At 42.6% G+C, this 24778-nt stretch overlaps 1 protein-coding gene across 1 annotated transcript in view; it reads right to left on the bottom strand.

Annotated features, from left to right (window-relative positions):
• Positions 1-5308: 5308 nt before the first annotated feature.
• Positions 5309-24778, bottom strand: part of dym (dymeclin) — a 48670-nt gene continuing 29200 nt past the window's right edge. Inside the window, exons 15-17 of the mRNA XM_084035861.1 lie at positions 17191-17373; positions 14094-14207; positions 5309-6716 (exon numbers count right to left, since the gene is read on the bottom strand). Of these exons, the coding sequence (XP_083891987.1) occupies positions 6567-6716; positions 14094-14207; positions 17191-17373 (447 nt within the window). The 3' untranslated portion in view covers positions 5309-6566. The remainder of the gene's footprint in view (positions 6717-14093; positions 14208-17190; positions 17374-24778) is intronic.

Below are 24778 nucleotides of genomic sequence, written 5' to 3'. Positions count from 1 at the left end.
TTATATGCTGGTTGTAATGTCCATAAACTGTTCATTTTTTCCAGATCATTCAGTAAGTTACATCAGGATGCATTGATATATAACACTATATATGTGTTACTGGGACTTTTCCTCATTGAATTATCAGAGATGATTTAGTTTCTATGATTTTGACTATTTTGAGTAAAAAAAAAAAGAGAAAAGAACATCCATTTTGGGTTCCAGCATAAGATGTGTAATTGCCCCAGCTATAGTCTTAATGAAGCCCACAGAGCCGATTCAAGAGAGGGCATGTGATGTGGTAAAACAGCCTTATAACGAGAAGAGGACGATTAATATTCTAGATAGCTGTCCTGGCCTTTACTATAATTTATTGACACAGTGACTGCCTCCAGACAAGGGGTCATGCATATGCAATTAAAGAGGCTTACTCTGTCTGAACCACAGTGCTCAGAATAGGCGGACGATGGCACACAGGGAGCTCCTCATCCCAAAGATGAGAACAATATAAATAAGACACATTTAATTAAAAAGATAGTGGAGAATTCTTTTAGGGGTTTTTTCCACCCCTTGCACATCCGATATCACCGCACTTATGTTGATATATGTCACTGCATAATAATAAATGACTAAAAACATTCTGGGGTGGAAAGAAGCGTGATGTGTTTCCATTCTCAATTAATTGTACTGGAAAACCAAAATCTACAAATGTCTCCAACCATAATGAAAGCGTGAGGGGACGGTGAGATGCCAAACATATAATGTCAAACTGAGAACCGAGAGTTACAATATAAACTGTGGATCCACCTCAGGCTCTTTTTGGCTCACCTTTCAGTGAATGGTGCCATTTTTCTCTCTTCTATCTGTCTAAAAGGAATGACTCTTACCCTGAGTCGTCTTATTGAAAGTGAATAAAATACAACGAAGAGCCGCCGCTGACGGGAAAGCTGCTCTCATGAGTCCACAAAGTGAAACATTGCAATTTCAAGTGAACAGAATGTATTGATATTACACCTCAGGGTGCAGGAAGAGATAGGTGTTATAGCTTCACATCACAGATATGATCTCAACAGCAGGGTAAGAGATTATCATCGATTCATCGTTTGGTCTATAAAATGTCAGAAAATACTGAAAGAAGAAAAAACATTGCCAGCCTGAATGTCATCCATCTCTTTGGTCAGTTGCAGGAGGAGAGTCTGGAAGTAAGGAGTGTTTGACTCTGGCCAGTAATGGTTAATCAAAATAGTCACTGATTCATTTTCAAAGCAGCAGTGAAATGTAGCATGAAAATTAAATGCATAGTAAAACAGCCAGAATATTAAAAACTGAAGGAACATTTTAAGATTCATAAGCCGACAGAAAGTTTTAAATGTTATTAAAAGGCTAATTTCAGTTGTAGGATTAGAATATTCAAATCGCAAAGCACAATCAAAAAGCTACTCTAAACTAAGTGCTGAATGCAAATAAATCCCAGACATCCAAGTGTTATTCAAGCACCGACAGTCAAAGGCTGCATACAGACACAATCTTCCCCTATCAATTACACAACACACTTAGTTATGAACACAGTACACACACACATCACAAGGTGAGGGTGCCTTTACTGTCAAATAGAAACATGAGGCACATTAGCATCATATTGTTACACAGAAATGACATAAAGGAATAGAAATGGTTCCCAACCCGGAGGCTGCCAGATACATCTGGCGTACTATAAGGTTATTAACAACATTTCAGCTATGGGAGTTACTGCTTTGATTACTTTTCTCCAATTCTCCTGCATTTACTGTAAAATCCTGAATCTTCAAGCCTTGAACTTTTCAACTGAAACAATGCGAGAGGCAACGACGCTGTTTGATTAAACCGCTCGCAACTCACAGACTTATACAAGCTGCGTCATCTATTTTTAAAGCTAGACTATGTAATTTTTGAGAAGCAGAAATAGCACGTTCTCCCTCATACAAATTAAAAGTTGAATTTATGAGCAATAAAACACACCCTTGCTCGGCTCAATTCACACAGTGGCTTTGCTGCTACAGCCTCATATGGGCTGGTATGACCGGTAGCTTATACTTTAGGAAAGTATTGGCTTCTTACCTTCCGGAGTGATTTTGGTAACTTTATGATCTTTTTTTCTCTACTGCATTATTGTTACGTACACATTTTAGTCAAATGGTTTATCACAAAAGTAGAAAGAGAATTAAAGAGAGTATCAATTTTCTTTTTGAGAATTAATCCAATTTGATTATTACTTCCAAAGTGTATAGGATTTTAAAAACTAGCTGAACTGATTAAGAAAATAAAATGAAACAAACCTTCTGGTTCAGAACTTCACCTTCAACTATCAACAGCTCAGTTTTTAGTTCTGTTAGATGAGAGACTCTGGAACAGAAACACAGTCAGCAGTCAGCAGTCAGCAGTCAATCAATAAAAAGAAACACTGTTATACAATATTAATCACTTTTAATCGATCCAAACTTTTCAAATGGATCAAACTCAGACTGATGCATTGCGATGCATCAATGTTTTTTTTACACCCCTGCATACCCCCATCATACATTTACGTACTTGTTAAAAATTAATATGTAACGAACCATCGCAAGCAATTATAAAGTGCATTGAAGTGGCTGGATGAGAGAGGTATGGATGTACCAAGCTTAGTTACTGAGGCCGTTGCTATGATACGGGATTCATGTCTACATGATATGGGATTCATGAATATAAGGTGGTGTTTGATAAAAGTTTTAACCCAGTGGAGGATGCAGTACACGAACACGCCATTGAAAATTCACACTCTTTTAGTCTGCTTTTTGTTCAGTGATTCAATGTGTGACATTTTATCAAAGTAGCTGGAGGCCTCAGTGACCCAGTTCTCTTTATAGGCCGTTAATGTGAAGATGTGCACACGTGTAACCGGTCTACATCTAAGAGTGCCGAGGCCAAACCGGTGGGATGTCTCAAACTTAATGTTGGATTTCTGAAAGTTTAGTGACCTCTAATATATTCCCCTGGCTGCACTATAATGCTAAAAATATGTAATTTTACACAAGAGACATCAAAATGTTGGTAGATTGCCATGAAATGTAATGAGCACATTCATGCTCCCAATAGGATGAACCATTCCCATGTTTGCTCCTCTTCTCTAAGCTCTCTTACGCGACCCTATGGCAAACATGTTGCAAAAGATACACAGTACAGCCTCATTACCGTTTACATCTTTAGCATGTCGTCGCTTCTGTTTTTGGGAATACTAGTGAGGCATTTGGATTTTTACCATGTTACATTCTGGGATTTTAGCCATGACGCTAGCATGCTAACATGCTCACATGCTCACAGTGACAGTCTCAACGTGCTCTAATGTAACAGTTAGAATGTTAACCGTGTTTTCCATCTTAGCTTAGCCTGTTAGCATGCTAACATATGCACTAAACACAAAGCTCAACTGTGATGGGAAAGTCAATAGTTTGGCAGATATAGGACAAATATTTGATGAAAAGTAATTTCAGTTCATCCTTATGGGAACATGAACATGGATCTGACAGTTGCTGGGATATTTCATTCAAAACCACAAATGTCAATTTTTACGACAGTTCTGAAATAACAGACAGGAGATCACCAAAAGTATTTGGATACATCTTCAGGCAACCATGAATGTCTGGACAAAAATTTCACAAGATAATTTAAACTTTTACCTGCGGAAGGATGCGATATATGAAGGTGGTCATCAGTCGGATTCATCATCTGGGAATCAAAGTTGTGGACACACAATCGAATATCACTATCCAGTATTATTATTATTATTATTGAGATATTTCAGTGTGAATGAAAGTGGTGGACTAACCTCTTACATGTTTTCCTTGCTCAGCATCTATCTTGTGGCGGGTTAAACAGAAAGCAGACATCTACAGTCGAGGAATGTGACTTTTAAAGTATTTCCTCAGGTGAGCTGACCAGATAGGTTTCATTTTCGTTAACTGTGGCTACTAAAATAACAATTGCTGGTATCTTGCAGACATCAAGAGCACCATACAGCCTGGCTGTCTCTTCTTATATCTCTTTCTGCATCTCCCATTGAAGCTCCAGCCCAGTGAAAACTCTGTTTGCATTCCACTGAAGATTTTCAAGCAGGTGTTTATTTTTATATTTATATCTAACTCTTCTCATGTCATGAACGAGCTTCCCCCTTCCTGTGACCTAATCCCGTAACCATTGAACCTAACGACCTTCCATCGTTACCGTGGTAATCTGTCATATTAATGAGTTCCGTGTCATTAGGGGCTATACCCGTACTTGGTTCAGAGCCACTTCAGCAAACTGGTCTCCGGTGCCCTAGTTTTTACATCACTCAGTAGATGCTGATCTGGGTATGACCTCTGCATCTGGAGCCACGCTGCACTGGTACGCCGCAACACGATCTCACCTAGACCTTGAGGAAAATGTACCAGCCTGTAAAAAAAAAAACAAGAAAAAAAAAGAACTACCCATCCCAGAATCCCCTGCCCCATCCATCTTCCTGCCGTCGCCTGAAACAGGAGCCTGTGGTAAGGTGACCCCTACACCATGATGGAACAAGGAGGGCTATGTCACTTTGTGAAAACCTCCCCTCAACCATCTGGCACTGCGATAATAAAGCTGGAAGCAGGTGAGCGTTGGTGCAGAGAGAACAAGAGTCTGGATAATTTGCCCTCAAACACGCAGCCTCACTGTAACCTACCATCAACCCCGTGTTGAAAATGGGCCAGTCTTTGCATCCATTATATCGTCCTTGAGAACGAGAGAATTTCAGGCATGAAAATCAATACAATAGAGACGAAAGGCATGAAATTCTCTTGGGAAGTGGGAGCTCCGGCGACACAGTGGGGGCCATTGTGCCATAAACTTTTCCCCCCAAAGTGGTTTCATGCCTGTTTCTGCTGCCTCTGCAGCTATGACCACAACGCGAAACAATGAGACACATGCAGTGCTAACGTTTACTGATATTCTGTGATGCAGATAGAATCCGCATGTCGCGGTTAGCTGGGCAGATTTTTCTTTCCTGTTGTGCGGAGTTAAAGTTGGTGAATTAGAAACTCAGAGCATATCTGTTGTCTCCACGCAGCTCTCAACATGGAGACGGCCGAGCTCCATTAGCTCGCAGCTAATTGTGCCAACAGTGCTGACCAGGAATGGCAATTCAGCTAGCATTCATTACTGCATTGTCTGACATAATCTGTGTGCAATTTGTATGATTTTGATGGAAAACAAAATACATTCACCTTTAATGTCCATGATGTTCCCTAAAGGACACAGTATTTCACTTTGCTTAATAACCATGTGACCCGTTGGTTGCTTTGATTTCATATTTTTATTTAAACTCCTGTTTCCAAAGTAATATTCGCCACAAAATAACAGCTGTTGTCATATTATATGTAATAATATAAAGCCAGTTTCCACCCTGGGAAGAATCAAAATATAGTACCACCATTTTTCTTTCATAAGTAGTAATCATTTCAGTACTGCTACCATCTGCAGTTTGGGAGGGTGGAGGATGTAAAAAAAAAAAAAAAAAGCAATAAACACGAAAATAATAATTTAATACAAAGTTTTCTAGTTAAACATGCAAATAAAGTGACAAATCAAAGAGTAACTTCAACGGTAATTATGCACGATAGGACAAGACGCTTGTCCTAGTTTGAGATCTTGCCTCAGGTTATCATCAGGAGAGAAAATGGTAAGACAAAGGGTCAAGTCAAATGAACGGGCTGGAAGCAATAATGAAATCACATGAAGAGCGATGTGGTCTGCTAATATTATCCAGGGACTTAATTTAACCATTAATTGGACTGTAATTTAATGTGGGTCACTGGACGACGCCACCCAGCAACCCTGGTGGACCGAAATCTGAAAACCATGCATGTTACAACAAAACAGAGGACCTTCTGTTTTCTCTGACCTTTTTCTTTTTTAAATTCATTTTTACAAACACAAATCTTTTATACAAACCCATTGTATCCAGAGACAACGCCAGTCAAAATAAAACACTAATTTATGAGATGCTTAAAACTCAATATCATATAAGTTATTCATAAATGTATGTTGTATGACTTCCAAGTCTTGTATATGAAGTTGGTACTATTTCCTCGCATTCAGTGCAGCCGTAAATGAACCAGAGCAGTGAAACACTTAGGTACGTGTGTTTTAATTGACCTTTTCTTTGTATGCAAGAAAAAAAACCTTAAGATTATCCATCGCCAGCATCCTGAGCTCTTTGCGATAACATAGGTGAAGCCGCTCAGGTGTTCAATAGGGACTCCCTACCGGAGCGACCGTCAGAAAGCGGGCTCTACTTTTTGGATTGTTACGGATGAAACTTCACAGTGTTGAAGCAGAGAAAGTATTATGATATGAGGAGGTTGTGCTGCATAAAAAGATACACCAGTCTGTACAAGGTCGAGGCACTTTCAAAGCAGCGTGCACACACTATAAAGGGCAATGCGCACACACCCAAACACACAGATGCCGTCAGTCTGTTTTTTTTTTTTTTTCCTCTTTTCTTTCCTATACTCATCGGGGATGAAGACGCACTCAAGTCTGCTGCCGCGGGCGTCTCAGCCAGAGTCCATGCTGAAGAGCTCGATGCCATGCGGGCTCCAGTGGAGGCCGACTCCCGAGTTGAAGACCAGGGACCAGACGTAGGGGATGAAGAAATCCTCCGGCTGGTCTTCTTCCACGTACTTGAACTTGAGCTCCGGAAACTTCTGGACACAAAAAAAGAGGAGCAAAGAAAATTAGGGATAGTAGTGTGTTTCGTTCAGTAACATTGATGAAATGTCTTCTGGAAGCAGGGTTGGACATTTCCCTGCATTGTTTTCATGTAATGTCTGCAGTATCTCATTGAAATTCATGAGAGGGCTGCAGTTTTTCACACAGCCCTATTGTCGGCGTGAACATGGCCTGAGACGTCAACACCACCATCCGTTGCCTTCCACTACATTTGATATTTATAAAGTGCTGTGACCAGCACAGTGACATCTCTGCTGCCGTACAGGTGGGTTAACTTGTTCAGGCCTCTCGGTAATCACTCTCCATCAGATACAGTAACTCACTGGCGGATGTTATTCCATCTGTCCTTGAGGTGAAATTGCTTACAGCTACCTGCGGGACAGGTACAACTCTGTGGCCCGACCACTGATCTCTTAAAGGGCCGGCTAATGTGCTAACGTCACCTCAAGGCACCGGCGGCGACTGGATATCGACAGGGACAGTCGGACAGTCGGACTGTCGCTCAGGACTTGTCCAGAAACTTCCCAGACACAAATGAGAAAATAGACCTTAATACAGAGCAAGTAAATACATAAAGAGCAATCTAATAAACTGAAACCAAATGTCGGGGTGTAACTTTACAGTTAGAGTCAGCCGTCGTGACCTTATTGTTCAGACTGGTGGAGTGCTGAGTAACCTGATTACTTGGTAATGGCCACTCAGCCCTTCAAGCGTCAGCCTGTCATGACATGGATGGGTAATGGACAAAACACTCACTGGGCCGGAGCGGGAGAGGTTATCGGGTTCATACAGTAGGGCCTCAGTGTTGATTATGTCCGAAGCTGATCCAGCAACAACAAATACACGTGGCCCAACTAGTGCATGTTAGTATATTGAAATTCAGAGCTGAATCAATTAGACGATAAAGCAAGTTGATCTACAGGAAATGAGCTGTTTTGATAATCAATAAATGCTGTCCTTATTGAGAAAACTTCAGTGTTTTGTAATGTTTTTAATAATAGATTAAACATCTTTGGGTTTTGGGTTGCTGGTCAGACAAAACAAGAGGTTTGAATAAAGCTTGGGCTCTGGGGGAACCATGATGGACATATTTATTTATTTTTCTGAACCAAACAATTAATGTCTCGTTTAATTCCACAAACAGTCCAAAACCCAAACACATTCAGTTTATTATAAAATCAAACAGAGGGAAGCAGAAAATCCTCACATTTGAAGAGCGAGAATCAGATGATGGCTGACATTTCCGGCTTGAAAACACAGACCCAAACGATTGATCCACTAATCTTTAAAGCTATACGCCACACAATTTCCAAGTCCCTTTGTGGCGAGATATAGTGCTCCTATCTGAAGTGTCTGCATGAGGAATACTGGATGTACACGTTTTTTTTTCCTCTTCCAAACCTACTTGAAGCCAACACAAACCCACTCAACAGCAGGTAGGCAGCAAAAAGAGGAGCATCAATAATACAAGTGTACCTCATTATATCCTCCTGTCTACACACGCATGTATATGCACACACGCAGCCAGTAATCAGCCTGCGGTGAAAGACAGACGCTGAGGGCCTTTATGCGACGGTCCCAGTCCGGTCTATTGAGTCCTGGCTGGCTTTATTCGCAGCCACACTATCGGTATCATAATGACACAGACAGAGGGGCTACGGGGTCACAGGCCATATGCCAGCCTACTGAGGCCAGACCACACACACACCACCACCATTGTGACGGCGAGACACAATGCGGGAGCTGTATTATGTGGCTGGTATTTGTGTGTAGGTGACTGTCTCGTAGGCAAGTGCACCAACTCATCAAATGTTCATATGACACTCAATGAGCGTCCCTCAAGCCAGGCTCACTTTTACTTGCTAGCAGAGAGGATGTAGAGTAGCTTTTCATTTTCAGGTGGAAACTATTTGAGTTTATTTTATTTAGCAGCTTTGTTGACTCATAAGCACTAAAAAATAAAAAATTTAGCAGGAGGCCATCGAGCTGATGAATGTCCCTGCCATAATCATCTTGATGAATGAAACCTAACTGGTTATGCTAATTATGTCATTGAGATAATTAAAGCATTAATCAGCAAACATGTGTGTTTGTGTGGTATTAACATACTTTCCATCTTAAAGCATTGGGGAATCAAAAGGGCCCCTCATTCATTTGTAAACATGGAAAATCGCTCCAAAAACGATCTATTTGAGGAACATAGAGCATGAGCTGTACCTGTCATGTAATATTTTTAACTGATTGTTTTCATAAGAACACAGCTATAGACAGACATTAAAGCCACCGTGGCAATATAATGTTGCACACTGCAGCTCTCCTTAGCGGCAGCACATTAAGAGAACAATATTTCAGTTTCTCTCAAACCACGGCTGGATTGCAACTGATCATGAGAAACAATTCATCATGACCTTCGAATGCAGCATTCGGAGCTGACGTGAACAAACAAAACAAATCAGAGCTTGACTATAAGCACACAAATAGTGTTTTCTCAGCCTCTGCCGCATATATTTGAATGCTTTGTTGAATACAATTATAATTGGCTGAGCATCAACAATGAAGGCAGAGCGTTCCTTTTCAACCCCTGCATTAGCCAACATTTCCTCTTAAAAACAAGTATGTTCTTCTCTCAGGCCTCTCTGGTGTATTGTGTCATGGAAAGGTTATTATTGGGGAGATAAAGAAACACAGAGATTTTTAACCTAAACAGCAGGAATACACAGTGGACATTTCATAGCTCTTCGACGCACTTACACAGGAATTGACATAGCTGCTAGGAACAAAGGCAACAAAGCTGGACAAATAAAAAAGGTAAAGAATAAACAGCGCCATTATTGCCCATGTATGTGGAAAAATAGGCGTATACATCTGGCCATTTTCCCTGGATGCTGAACACAAAATGAGAAAAAAGAAAAACGAGCCCTGAACCACAATGGCCAACATTTTTCCTCCTACTTGTATATTGGACAGAACCACTGGGGGATTTGGTGCAACGGGAAGTCTTGGATATCACTACATGCCTCACAGGAAAAATGTCGCTGATTTTCTTTCTGGGGGAAAAAAACAAACAGCTATCAGAGCATCCTTAATGGCATCTCCGTCCCTGATTCTGTCTATCGTGTGGCTTCCTCTCTGTACATATCTCCTCTAGCTCTGTTGCCCCCCCCTCTTCTGTTTTGTTCTCAGACTGGCAGCTGTCTGGGCCCACTTGGCCCAGGCTCATATCAGTTAGTTATGGGTCCTGGCGGGTCAGGCCCTCGCCCCTGAACACAGACTGACTGGCTGGCTGGCCTCGTATCTCCACTCAGGACTCGGTGTTCCCTTCCCGCCTCTGCACGCCGCTGTGCTGTCAGAGCTCGGTCAGACGGGGAAGAATGCGGCAAGGGAGCGCTATGGACTCACACAATAGCAATCGCACACAGTTCCACGCAGGTACGCAAGCAATGAATGGTTATGTTGCATAATTAAAAAATACCAACACTCGTGATTTCAGGCCATGAGTCACATAGTGGGGATGCAGACAATCCACCTGAATTTTTTCTCTGAATATTTTCTCCTCTATCTTAATTTCCTGTTCTCACTTGACCCCCGAGAGGTTGAATCCTCATGACTTTTCCGATCCCCCAGACCTTTCCTCTAGCGCCACCATGAGGTTGACATGTTTTTTTCTGTCAAATGCTTGGAGAGCTATTGGATGGAAGGAATGCGTAACACACATTCATGTCTCCGTCAGGATGAATTGTGATAACTTAACTAACCCTAACCCTGGTGATTCTCTGGGTCAAAATGTTTCCACACGTTTGCTAACCAAATACCTGCAAGACTAAGACCTTCACATCAGCTTGAGCTGTACAGTTGTGTACGGTGTTTAATGCTGATATATACATGTTCATTGTAAACATTGTAACTCATCAGGAGAGCATTGTCATTGTGAGATGTTTGCATGGCAACATTAGCATTTAGCTCAAAGCACTGCTGTACCAAAATGCTACCGCATAGAGATGCTAGCATGGCTGCAGGCTTTCGATCTTGTTAACTTTTTTTTATTTATTTTTTACATTCTATAGACTTAACAATTATTTCGTTTTTAATTAAAGTAGTTACGGCCCTAAGGTTCATAGATTTGTCATGTCAGAGGTGAAGATCAGTTATGAAGTTACTCCACTGTCCTGAAAGAGACTTTGGGGTGTCAGAACGCATGTCCCCTGTGTTGCCAATGCGTGGGAAAGAAGTGCTGACTAGCCATCAGACCTACACAGACCCAGGTTCCGATTAACAGCTGGTAAGCACCTCCCAGACCCTCTGTCCCGTCCTGAGGAGCCAGAGAGTCTGTGGGCTATCACCGCTCAATGAGGCAGATTTCAGCTGGTCAGGCTAAACAACACATTCCACAGGCACTGCCCATGAGAGGCGCTGAGCCTCACACACCCTGAAACAACACACACACAAAGAATGAAAGAGCGGCGGTTGAGTGACAAGGCGCTGAGGGTCGTCCCCGGGGTATTAACCACCTTCTTTTCACCTTTTCTTTCAGTTGGGACCTCATTTACATGTCTACATCTGTGTGCGAGCGCTTGAAAATCCTTTAAGTAAACAGGCTTCCTTTCATAGCCTTGTGTCTACAATGTTCCTCTCGCCTAAAACAACATGGTCAGTAAAATCTAAAGAAAATTATTGACTTTACAACTGTCAGCTCCTCCCAACAAGCACATTCAAGTTGTGTCCACATTAACTACTACTTTTGGCTTGTTCTTGAAAGATTCTGTCCAATGTGAAATGCTAAAATAGTAGAAAGATAGCGAAATGTCTTTGTCAATTTGTTTAGATGGACACATTAAGAAAACTGGCCTTGCAGCCATCATCTAACGAGACGGACACAACCTGGTTACTCTCCTTGTATAGTTTTCACTCTTTTGTAAATTAAGTAAATTGGTCAAGACCCAATAATGTTACCCGTTGACAAAAGGCTAAGAGCCCGTCCACACTAAAGAAGTTTTGCAAAAGTCTTCTTCTCTCCAGTTCAGTCCTCTGTCCAGACTAAAATTAAAATTTTAATTGCCCCAAAAGTGTCTGTCTTCACGATTGATCACTTAAATTATCAACAAAGCTGAGCACACAGTGCAGCTGTTGTTGGGAACCTGTATGACTTAATGATGGCAACAGAGCAGCAATAGCATGACTGCTGGTGAACAGGTAGTAAGTATGAGCATCGCTAACATCACCACATTTCATTCTAACAGAAAAATATGTAAATGAGTCAAACGACATTGTGAACTTGTCTGTATTCAACACAGTTAAGGCGATCACAGACATAAGAAGGACGCTGACCGGAGGTGTGACGGATGGCTGAGTTGCTTAGTTTTAACTTCCCGTTGTCTCTACCTTTCTTTGTGCTCACTGATTTAAATGTTGACATGATACAGCACAAATGCTGTCTTCAACCTGAACTGAACATGAAATCTTTTATTTCAGATGATGGAAATGTTGATGGACGTGAATCATTTTCCAATTTTAAACTGTAGACTGCCCAATATAGACGTAGTCTTATGGTACATTTCCATTCCATGCTACACCGCGGTTCTACCAGCCTCTGGGTCTGAAAAGTGAAGCCAAAACCGAAGTGCCTTAATCATGCATTTTCTCTGCTGGCCATCAGGGGGCGACTCCTCTGGTTGCAAAACAAAGTCGGATTGCATGGAAGCCTATGAGAAAAAGCCCCTACTTCTCACTTGAGTAAATATGGTCACCTCCATTAACTGGTTGCAAGAATCCAAAATGGCGACGGCCAAAATGCCGAACTCAAGGATTCAAAACCGTAGTACACAAACCAACAGGTGACGTCATGATGATTACATCCACTTATATACAGGCTCTACTTAAGTCAACTAGCTCTTTTTGGTTTTCCATTTCCTTTCAAAACAGAGAAAAGTGACCACAGGACAGAATAACACCATGTTTTTTTCTTCTTCTTTAGAGAGAGGAACTAACATCCTCTTCATCTCTTTCTCGTCAACCCTCTTCAGGCACACACAGCTGATTGAGACACCAATACTCATTCTAAGAGCTTTTCCTCAGTAATTACCAACTTATCGATGATTCCACACAACATTAATCCAACCTATAGATTTTCGCGTCAGGAGCTGCATAGCTGAATGAGCTCATAAGATGAAAGGAAGCGAGAGGTAAAGAGACAGCTGTTTGTTTGAGCGATGGCACCATGAAGCGGCGGGGACGTCTCTCCGAGGAGACATTGCCCAGATATACGCTTCCCTTCATGTCACGCTGTAGAGCTGGAAAGCACTCAGGTGGCGGGGTTTGCACAGAAATAAAAGAGGATGGCACACATGGCCGCGCACTCATCGACACAGACGCACAAATCCAAATGCAGAGGATGAGCGCATGAGTGTGTGCTACAGGTATGGCCCCCTCGCTGAAGGACATGGCAGGGTTATCAACATGGGTCCATGTGTAATTCTACGGTTCCTTGGTCGATCACTAGATTAGCGCTCCAAGGTGCAGAATGAGAGTGAGACAGAGAGACAGAGGGAGGGCACATGGACTCGTGGCCATACACCATCCCTCTTCGACATCGGCCAGCGAGACAAATGCCTTGCAGCCAGCCGCCAAGTATAGAACATGAAACACATGATGAAACATGCAATTAAGAGCTTCTGTGCTGGTGAGGAGCGGAGTGGGGAGACCGCTGGTTACATATTTCCTCTCTGATTAATGGAGGAGCACCAGGAAGGGCGGGGGTTAGCGAACCCGCCAGGAGTGGAGGGAGTGTTGGGTAACGAGGCGCGGTGGCAGATTTATGTCCCCTCCCGCCCCCCCTCCCAATCTTATGTGCCCATGACAAAGTGCCCCCTAGCCCCCCATCCCATCTCCTTGAAATGCCATTACATGTTCGCATGCAGCAGGCCAGCGTAGATGGAATGAAGATGGGCATTAATGCTAATGAGAATTGGGCTTTAGCCTTTTGTCTCATGTCCCAATGGCTCTTTCCATCTTTCCCTTGCCTCAGTCCATCTACACCTACCCCCATACCTCTCCTTCCCTCACCTGTCCAGACAAATAATACTCTCTCCCTCCACTCCCCGGGACCAAATCAACCATAATTTGCAGCCCTCGACGACACACTGCAACCTCTACACATGCACCTTGATGTCCAATATGTCCCGCTTCCTTTTTCTTAAGCCAGTCTCATATTTCATAGTTCTTTGTCTCCAGGCTTGTCCATTACATCCAACCCCTTGCTGTGTGTGTGTGTGTGTGTGTGTGTGTGTGTGTGTGTGTGTGTGTGTGTGAGAGAGAGAGACAGAGAGAGAGAGAGAGAGAGAGAGAGAGAGATTTACCTTCAGTCTGTCTGTGGGCAGGGCCTGGGCTCCTTTCATGATGACTTCCTGAACCCTCTCGACTGACAGGTCACTTCCAGCCTGCTCCAGACGCTGACTGAAGAAACCAATCACCTAAAAGTTTGCAGAAGAGGGAACAGCCAATCACAATGCAGAACCCACATTTGCCCAAAATCCATTTGGTCTAGAAGAGACGATTTGTAATGCATACAGTTCAACATTTATGCAAATAGGCTTATATGCTTTCTTACCAAGAGTGCGGTGAGAAGATTGATACCAATGTCACTTAAATATGAAGCTGCAGCCAGGAGATGGTTAGCTTAGCATAAAGACTGGAGGCAGAGGGAAACAGTTAGCCTGGTTCGGTCTAAAGGCAACAAAATCTGCCGACCAGAACCATTGAAGCTCACGAATCAACACTCCATATCTCATTTTTTAAATCTAAACCTGGAAATAAACCTAAACCTACTAAAAAAAAAACGAACTGGTTGTTCACCTTATTTTTTTGACTCCCAATGATCAACCAATATTGGGTTCATTCATGGATACAGCAGTTTAAGTGAGTAAATCACAGTAATACATTTTTTATGTATAGTTGACTTCAATCCTTCTATATTCAAGGGTACTGTGAAGAACTTTAAGTAAAGGAGACCATCAGCGAGAAGATTGGCTATTTCAATATAGTTTTTCTGAATGCCGCCATGTCAGATTCTGTGAAACATCAGACTAACTCATGCAGGTTCACTGGAAACTCCTACAGCTGGGACTCCAGCGGGGCTTCAGGCAGTGACCAGCCCACCATAGACAGACTCAGATCCAGCAATGCTGCCACCTTCGACATAGTCGGAGCTCCGCACCCAGCAGCAATGGTCCCAACTCCGACACTATGCACCAGACCAAGCTGGGCCAGCTGGAGGGAAAGGAGGCCTGGGAAAACTAGAACTGTACAGGGCAGAATGTCAAACCCTGCTGCAGTAAAATGTAATACTTTCTAGGGACTCTGGTGCTCGAAAAACCTACCACAGGTTGTAGCTTTACGTGGAATTAACTTAAAAAAAACGTAACTTTGTTTTTATTGTCACATATATCGAGACATAATGAAACTTGAACTCTGCATTTAACTCATCCTCAGCATTTAGGAGAAGGGGTTCAGTCGCTGTCTTGCTCAAGGACACTTTGGCATGCAGACAGGAAGGGCCGGAGATCAAAGTGTCAACCGTGTGATGAAAGGAGAACCCCCTCTGTTCTCCCAGTTCATTTGTATGTTTTTATATAGACATTTACAATAATTTATGGTAATGTTCTGTGTTTATATAAGAAAATAAGGACTGTAGCAAATAGCTCGAAGTTCAAATTCAAATGCTTCTTATAATGCTGCAACATTTCCAAGTATCACTATTGACCTAAAAAAAAAAAGATTCCAGCATGGGTTGGGCTCTACTCTAAATCTTTAGCCATTTAATCCTATTCCTGTTTCTTAACACACAGGATCTCATGTCATCTTGATCTCACTGGGGATTAATATCAACTCTGGGTTCCGTCGTGAAGCTCTTTGACTCTTCTAATCCCGCTGTTTGGATCTGTCACAGTGATGTTGCAGCAGCCACGCCCTATATGATGACACTGGGTGCAATATGGAGATCTAAGTTTGAACAAAGTGGCATCATGCTACATGTAGAGGGCTTCGTTCGGTACACAGCATGCTCTCTCTAATGTTGTCAACATTGCATGTTGATGGGGGGGAAAAAAATATCTGTTTGATTTGATATGAAATTTTGCTGCTTTTGCAACAGCAGTCAACGAGACGTAAGCATGGGTTGTCATGTTTCCTAGCAACAGTACCGAAAAAGGGTCTATCTTTAGCATGTAGTGCTACATAAAGTACAGTTTATGTGGCATTTATATGACAATACTGATTGAGAATATTTGCAATTAAAAGGACTAAAAGTTGAAGAAATGGCTATAAAACAGCATGAATTTGGCTTTCAGAGTGGAAAAACCTCTACACCAAATTCAACATGCTACAAACATACGCTCTCTTAATATGCCTGTAGGCTACAAACTCGGAGAGCACATACATACAGTAATTCAGATTACAAATTCACCATAGGGTTTGAGCATCCCACTTAAAATGAACACTTCACTGAAGCTCAAATTATCTGATGCCTTCTGGGTTAAAGCCCAGACAAGAGATCAAGGAAACTGTATTTTTGCGTTTTCCACTGCAGTGCTAGCTTCTCCCCCCTGGAGAAATGTTTGATATTTGATCATTAAAAAAACTCTAGGTATTACGGATTCTTTTTAATGCTCTTATTTGTCAAACCAACAGTGAAAAACGCATCTACGGGCAATGTTTTCTCTGCTCACGCTCCGTGGTTGCTTAAGAGAATTCAAACACACCAGAGCCCACATGAGCACTGTGTGTGTGTGTGTGTGTGTGTGTGTGTCTCTCTATCTAATACTAATCTCTTCATTAACTCTGAAGGCCTCCCATATGGGGTTAATTTAGAGGAGCAAAAAAGCAGCCCCTCATCCTGAATCTCATGCTCACACACACGGATTTGCAAGCACAGGGGCAGGCTTCAGAGAATAGCCTCAGGGAGACTGACTGAACTGAGGGATTCTCGATAGCACGCTTCCCTCATACTTATGGATAACAGCAAAACCCATGGCTACATGTATGCAGCAACCCCCCATCCCTCACACACACCAAAGCTTCCTTTCCTCCTCTATGTGACAAATACAGCTATGAATGACAGCTTTCTCTCACACTTGCTCCTTCTCCCCCCCCAACACTCAATGAATATTTGATTTGACACACAGCCTCCTCGACACAAGGGGACTGATTAATTCATCAATACTGCTTAAGCTCACGGGGCTCAGCGTGACGTACAGTCCAACTGCGCACCATGTTAACAATGCAGTTCGCATATGTTCCAGCGCTGCCTGGGTTTTGGAGAGTATCCCTGCAGACGGAGAGGACATTCGGGGGGGAAATCTATATAACCTTGATCAATGGAATAATTATCACAAATCATCCTCTCACAAAAGTGATATTTGAGAGGACTATCAGGGGGAAAAAAAAACTTTGACTGACCGTGTCCAGGTTCTGCATGATGTCCTGGAAGGACGGGTGCGTCCTGAACTGCTCAAAGAGCTCCCTCTTGTAGAGCAGCGCGTAGACCAGGTTGGGGTTGTGGTGGAGAGAGTTACACAAGCAAGAGTTTATGATTTCCAGCATCATGCGGATCACCTCCTCAATCACATTCAGGTCCTGGGCCTGAGGGGGAGAGGGAGGATGTAAAGGTTAATTGGTTTCCCACTACACTGGTTTCACTTGTAATGGTGTTTTTAAATGGTTGCTTCCTGATAGATTGATCAGCAGTGGGGAACAGAGAGGCGGAAGAAATGGCAGGAGGTTGAGAAGGTTGAGAGTTGACAACCGAGGACTTTGTGAGGAACAGATTGGTGACCTTGCAAGCCACAGATCAGGTCATGTCACAGTAGGTTTCCTCTTGGGGCAAAGACGAGCGTCGGTAAGTGACAGGTGACAGTATGGGAAGAGATGGGTGTGGGAACGAGAGAAAGACGAAGGGAGGTTGAGTGGCTGACACGATGAATTATATACAAAGTTCATTACATAAGACAGGCCTGCCACAAATCAAAATACTAAACAATTACATTCAGAGATACAGATTTGGAGCAGAGAAAACAACACACACCCCAAAGCCGTAACAGGCAGGAACTTGTATGAGTCACGAGAGCTCAAATCCGAAAGCTAAGTTAAAGGAATAGTTTGATGTTATTGGGGAAATAGTGTTATATAAGACAACATGTCTGTACAGTAAAACAGAAGCAGCCGTTTAGCACAGAAAGCATGGAAACGTGGGAACAGCTAGCCTGGCCCTGTGCCACCAAGAGACTAAAAATAAAAGAAATGCTGAGTCATAAATGGAACTGAAGATGTTATAACGAATGGTTCCAGGGATTGTGTGTGCCCAAATCTCAGCTTGTTGGCGCTACGAAAACTCAAACCTTTGTAGCGTACCACTAACTGTAGCTCTTGAAATAGTTATAGTTAGTACTTTAGTTTTGATAGCTCGAAGGAAACCGTCCTTATTAATGTGGGAATCTAGGCAGCGAGGTAAAATCTAATCAGACCATCGGCTCTATTTGAGGAACCTGCAGTTTAAAAAGAGAGATACTATCAAGCATTGTTCTTTAGTTAGTGTGCTCACAATAATGTGTCTACACAGACAGACAGGCAGACAGACGCCGCCATGACGAGATAACGCCCAACATGGCTTTGTCCATTGTGGCACAGAAAGGTAATGGCAAAGGGACTGTGGGAAAATGAATTATCTTTAAAGAGATAAATACCAAGCAGCAATGAATTGGAGAATACAGTTCAAGAGATTATGTGTGACAAGTGTGGGCTGAGCCCTGCATGTACTGATGGTATGATAAAATTCTGAGATGGTGCCCGACATTTTCCCAAATTAATCTATAAATATTTAACAACATGCTAGCTCTCAACAAAAACAAACACTGTTAGCTAAAATGGATTTGAGGCACGTTGTGCCGTTTTTCATTTATCAAAATAAATGTAAGGTAGGAGTATTTGAAAAGACACAAAACATTGTTGAATAAATGTTTACTTGACTAAAAGCACATGATGACATACAGTCATTTATAATCACATAAATATGCATTCAAACATTGATTATAATGCATTAAAATAACGATAAGCACATCATAATGCAGTATGAGTAGTGTCTAATGTATTATAGACATGTAATAAACTCTTAGCATACACACTGATATGTCATATTTAACGTTTGTATTGAACATCAACAGGCTTCTTTTTTTTTACAGCAGACATGTGAGTCAACTTTGTAGGAACATGTGGTACAAATAACATTAGTGATGGCTCTGTTCCACTCAAGTGGACATGTTTTCTACATGACAATGTCAAACAAATACATTAAGCGTTCGCCTTTATGATGCCTCTGTACTCTGTGAACACCTGCCTCTACGGCCACAGCTCAGCACAGATTCATAGCTTTCCTGCCGTGTGTGAGCGTCAACTTCGATACGGACCACCGCTTTTCAGCTAATACAAAAGTATGGGAAACTGTGACTATAACTCAAAAGGAGGCGGTGAATCTTTTAAATGGGAACTCTAGAGAAAAAGGAAACAAGCAAAACAGGAAATAGACGACCGTATGATGGTAATAATTGTAGTATTGTGGAAAACATTTAATTGACCAGTTCGGCCAGTTGCTCCCAAAACTCAAAGCACCATCTTTGCTTTACAGGAAGCCTCGCCTTAGACAGTACTCATCAGCAACTTCCTCTGGGTTTACATTGTGCCTCATTTCAGGCTTGAAACGAGATAAGTGTATTCCCCTGGAAGTATTGCAATTCCTGTAAAATACATTAGAATGAGGTGCTGAGCAAGTCAGTTTAATCTTTAATGTGTATTTGTATAAATCAGCAAAGCTTTATGGTAAAAGCTTCTTTCCTCTGTGCCTCGTTTGCAACCTTAAAGCGCATTTATAAAATCTTTTTAGCAGTAGGTTGCCATGGAAAAACAAAGGAACAACCATATCCGTAGAAAATAACATGGACCTTTTAAGTTCTCCATAGTGAGACTTATCCTTGAGGATTCATTTTCATGAAATACATCATTGTTCTGATGACGACCTGTTTTGACCAAGAATTTGCTAAATACCAGCTGAGACGAGATTCAAAACAGCAGCTCAGCGAGACTGCAAACGGCAAGCTGATTGGAAGCCGAGATTCCACCTCCAATCTGGGCTAACCATCTGTAACAGAACTGCATGTGGTAGCATTTTATATTCCATCTTTGGTGCCCTGCTTCAGAAACAAGTCCCTATCTTATAAATAACTTTGCTTTCTGTGTGGCTGGGGTTTTTCTTTTTTTGCAATAGCCCCACATGTTGCGCTCTCTCTCTCACACACACACACACACACACACACACACACACACACACACACACACACACACACACACACACACACACACACACACACACACACACACACACACACACACACACACACACACACACACACACACACACACACACACACACACACACACACACACACACACACACACACACACACACACACACACACACACACACAGAATCAACCCCTAGAAGTAGCCAGGGAGGTTAAGGGTGATTGTAAAGCACTACATTGTGTTGTGCATTGACCATGAATCAGGCTCGCCACACAGATGCAATAACGTACTGCATTGATCTCCACAAACTGGCAGACGGAGGTGTACGCCGGTGTGGAGCTTTAACAGGCAGACGTGAAGAGACAAGTGGAAGGCAGAAGAGCCGGCTATAATGAGGATTGATTGCGTGTCTAGAAGCAGAGGTGGCTCTCTGGGCTCGACCCCACTGCCTAGCTAGACCTGCTCCACTCTGTCCTGCTCCGACAAGCCATAATAAGACAGAAAGTAGGGACAGAAATGGAAGACAACTGAGCAGGAGGAAGAGGTGGCAGAGGAAGGAAGACGGCAACAAAAATGGAAGCATAGAAGAAGAGATGGGTGGGGGGAGTGATGGAGAAAGTGAATGCGATGAAGACAAGAGGAGGAGTGAAGGCAGAGTGGCAGTGAGGGATGCCTAGTGTGTTTGTTCTCTGGCTCTGCACCCAGCTTAATGAGATTAGCCTGGCAGCAAAAAATGCCACACTGGGGAATTCAGGTCACATGAAAATAGGCTAGCTAGACGTCTGCCTGGCCCTGTGTGTATGTTTGTCAAGTGGATGAGATTAGGAGGTCCATGGTCTACTTGAAACCCAGACAGGATTTAAATATATTGGCTCCTCCTCCTCCTCTTCCCACTTTTATTCTCTTGCACTGCCCGTCCCCTCCCAAAAAAGTATCTGCTAGACAGCCCCAAAACACCCGACATGGGTTTGTATGACTGCATGAAACCACTGCAGCCTTTCCTTTCTTTCTCCGGCTACCCTTCCTCAGTTTTTCCCTTTCTGCTCCTCCTCCTCCTCCTCCTCCTCCAGTCATGTGCTATTTTCCAGACCGCTGCATTGTCATTTAGTCACAGCCACTCATGCTGCTATTTAATGTCTTCTTTCCACCCAGGAAAACACAGGCCTCAGACATGAGCTATATCATTAGTCTCAATGATCCTGCCCCCATTTTACTTGTTTCACCACTTACACAAACCTTACAGGAAGGCTGTGAGTGTGTTTCCGTCCGTCTGATAATGCTGCTAATACATCAACATGCTGAGCACAAACGTGTTATGTCTGCAGGTATGTTTGACCTTTGCTTTCTGTCTGACAAGGAAAATTACAGCATTTGCAGATGCAGTGACTGGGAAGGACACCAGCGGCACTTCACTATCTGTGTGTGTCTGGGTGTGCGTGTGTGTGTGCGTCTAGCCATCCTATCATACCCACGCATGTTTTTATGCATGTTTGTGTGTGTGTGGACAGGGTGTTTATAGACACACAGACATGTAAATCCCTGTAAAGTAGGAGCTGGCATCATTAAACCAATAGCTTAGTGATTCCCTGGCTGGCCCCGTTGCTCACTGCAGGCTGTTGCAGGGCAGACAAACCAGACATATTAAGAAAGAGCACTGACAAAGACAAGGGCATGGAGATAAACACAGACAGACACATAGAAAGACAAACAAGGAGAGTTAAAAGTCGGAGACAGATGTTTTCACAGTGTCAAGACTGCAAAGCTTTAACAGAAATAGAAAGATTTGTAATTTTCATCCTTGACGCAACGTCATCATGGCAAGAAGGATAAATGAAGGAGAGTACGAAGGGAAGAAAATAAAAAAACACCACGTAGACAGACAGAGAGAGTCAGACTGGCTGAGCAGCAGCAGCCTGCCCAGTGTTTTGGGAGTATTTTAAATAGGTCATTGTCTGACCTGCATTATGGTACCACAGCCATGTCATAATCACACCATTTTGAAGAGCGTTGCGCCCAGGTCAGCCTCTTATTACCCCATAGCCTCACAAAACATCCTTTGTTGCGCACACACAAACACACACAGAATGAGGCAAAAGACAGTGTTTGCCTGCAGAACTACAGCACCAACAATGCAGTCTGTCTGTCTAGGATCTGCTTGGGAAAGACCATTGCACATTTGCTGCATACCCGTCTGTGTGGAGGGGAAGTCCACAGTATTTGCAGACATACAACTAATCATCAGTTTAAATAAGCGCACCATCCCCTGAAGATTTGGCTGGCAGTAACAGCAGGTGGGCAAAACGGCAGCGATGTCGACGATGACGTAAGTGATAATGATTTTTCTTTAAAAAGATGACGCCAACAGCTGCAACAGCACTCAGATAGGTGGGCAATGCTAATGGATGGGCTCTGTTTTGTGGCGCATCAATCAGGAAAAGACCAAGACGGCGGGGCTGCCCTAACTACCGGCGTCACTGGGGACACCAGAACACCTGTCGCCTGCATGGGGTGGCACCGGCCGAGAATAAACACAGAGAGTCATAGCGAAAGAGGAGGTAAGATAAGAGGCTGACAGATATGTAGAGAGACTAACAAGTAAACTAACAACCAGCATCGTCTGAAAACTGTGGAGATAAGAGACTAAAAATGGGGGCCAGTGATTTAATCGCCTCTCAGCATAATACTGACTAAATGATCGAAACACAAGGAGACAGACTTATATTGAGACTGAGCGTATAATATAATGAGCAAGTGGAATCAGTCGAAGACGATACTTGAATTTGTCAAGATGTTAACTTCATTAAAAGAGTTGTGATTTTGGGTCATTTCGAGTTTGCTTCAAGTACCGGCGAGACAATGAACAATGAAATATGCAACTGAGGAATCATTTTGCTATTTTTTATTTATTTATTACAGCAGCAATCATTTTATCCATCCATCCATCCATCCATTTTCTACCGCTTATCCTGTATTCAGGGTCGCGGGGGGGCTGGAGCCGATCCCAGCTATCATTGGGCGAAGGCAGGGTACACCCTGGACAGGTCGCCAGTCTATCACAGGGCTAACATGTAGAGACAAACAACCATTCACACTCACATTCACACCTACGGGCAATTTAGAGTCACCAATTAACCTATCCCCATCCTGCATGTCTTTGGACTGTGGGAGGAAGCCGGAGAACCCGGAGAGAACCCACATTAACACGGGGAGAACATGCAAACTCCACACAGAAGGAACCCGGGCCGACCTGGGAATCGAACCCAGGACCCTCTTGCTGTGAGGCGAGAGTGCTACCCACTACACCACCGTGCAGCCCCAATCATTTTATCTTTCAACTTAAAATAATCTACCAGGAATGTTTGCTTGCATGCATTTGATTGGCCAACGCAGGCAAACAGAGAAGAGCGTGCAAGACAGCTGCCGTCATCTTCGCCCTACAAATATCTGTCAGAAACCTTTCCGATACTAGGAAAGTGAGTAAAATGCTATTTTGATAAAGACATCACCTACTGTAAAAGTATCAATTTGGACGTACCTGATGAAATGACCTAGTTAATGATCCTCGTGTCATTCTGTGAGACTCCAGACCACAAGCCAAAACCTTCAACTCGAAATACATTAAAGGTTTGCAAGGTATGAAATTTTAAAAAGTCAAATGTAAAGGTGCCCTTTACATTCCTCATTTCTCTTTCCATCTCTCCGCACTGTCACATGAATTCACAAGACTGTAACCTCTGATCTCAGGGAAAGCGGTATGATAATGTACACCAGTCTTCTGTGGGGAATTGGTTCTAGATCAAAAGACTATAAGAAATGTGACAGGATAATTCACACTCCGATCAATCATTTTCTACTTTCAGGTAAACAACGTATGAAAGGTGACATCGATATATCCCAAAAGGTAACGTCGTCCCAGAGTCTCCATCAGCATCGTGGCATTACAGGAAATGGACATGCGAGAGAGTCAGCATAAAGCCAATGGGCGATGGAACTGCAATATTTAAGACGAATGAGTTGAAAATGCATGAGATTCCCATTTTGCGATTGAACCATGCAGAGGCTTCACCGAACTGAGTCATTAAGTCATACAAAATATGCAGCAGGGAGAAAGATCAGGAGAGGACGGAAAAATATGCCAAGAGACTCCAAGTGACAAACACTTTCTCTGAGGTACATTAACATACATACATTAATACATTTCCCAGGGAAGTTTCAAAGAAATGCAACACTTAAATGAAGCCCCTCTCTTCAGCATTTATAATCAGTACATTAACATTTAAAAAGGGTTTATAACTCACTATAATGGAGTCGTTAACAGAGTATATTGATACATTTGTCAACAACTACAACTCCTCCTGGGCATCAATACAGGGAGGCAGATAATGAATGAAAATGATGTTCAAACTGAGTTGTAATAATGAAGAACATGCCTTTGTTTCATGCCTCGTTGGTTATCATTTTTGACAAATACTGCACATCAGTAAACACCAATGTCCTTGTAGCTGATGAAGACTACACTACAGTGTGCAATAAACCATTTATTAAATGTTTATAACTGCTTAAAAATGCTAAATAAGGGGGCTTTAAGTAATGATATATTTTACGTTTTCACCCCTGGTTTAAGAGCATATCAGCATATTATGACTCATCTTTACCCATGTAGTGTGACTATAGCCTGATAGATATATAGACA

This window comes from Eutrigla gurnardus (assembly GCF_963514095.1).
Source record: "Eutrigla gurnardus genome assembly, chromosome: 19".
Classification (NCBI taxonomy): Eukaryota; Metazoa; Chordata; class Actinopteri; order Perciformes; family Triglidae; genus Eutrigla; species Eutrigla gurnardus.
The sequence above is the reverse complement of the archived record's forward strand: the minus strand, read 5'-3'. Positions and strand labels throughout refer to the sequence as shown.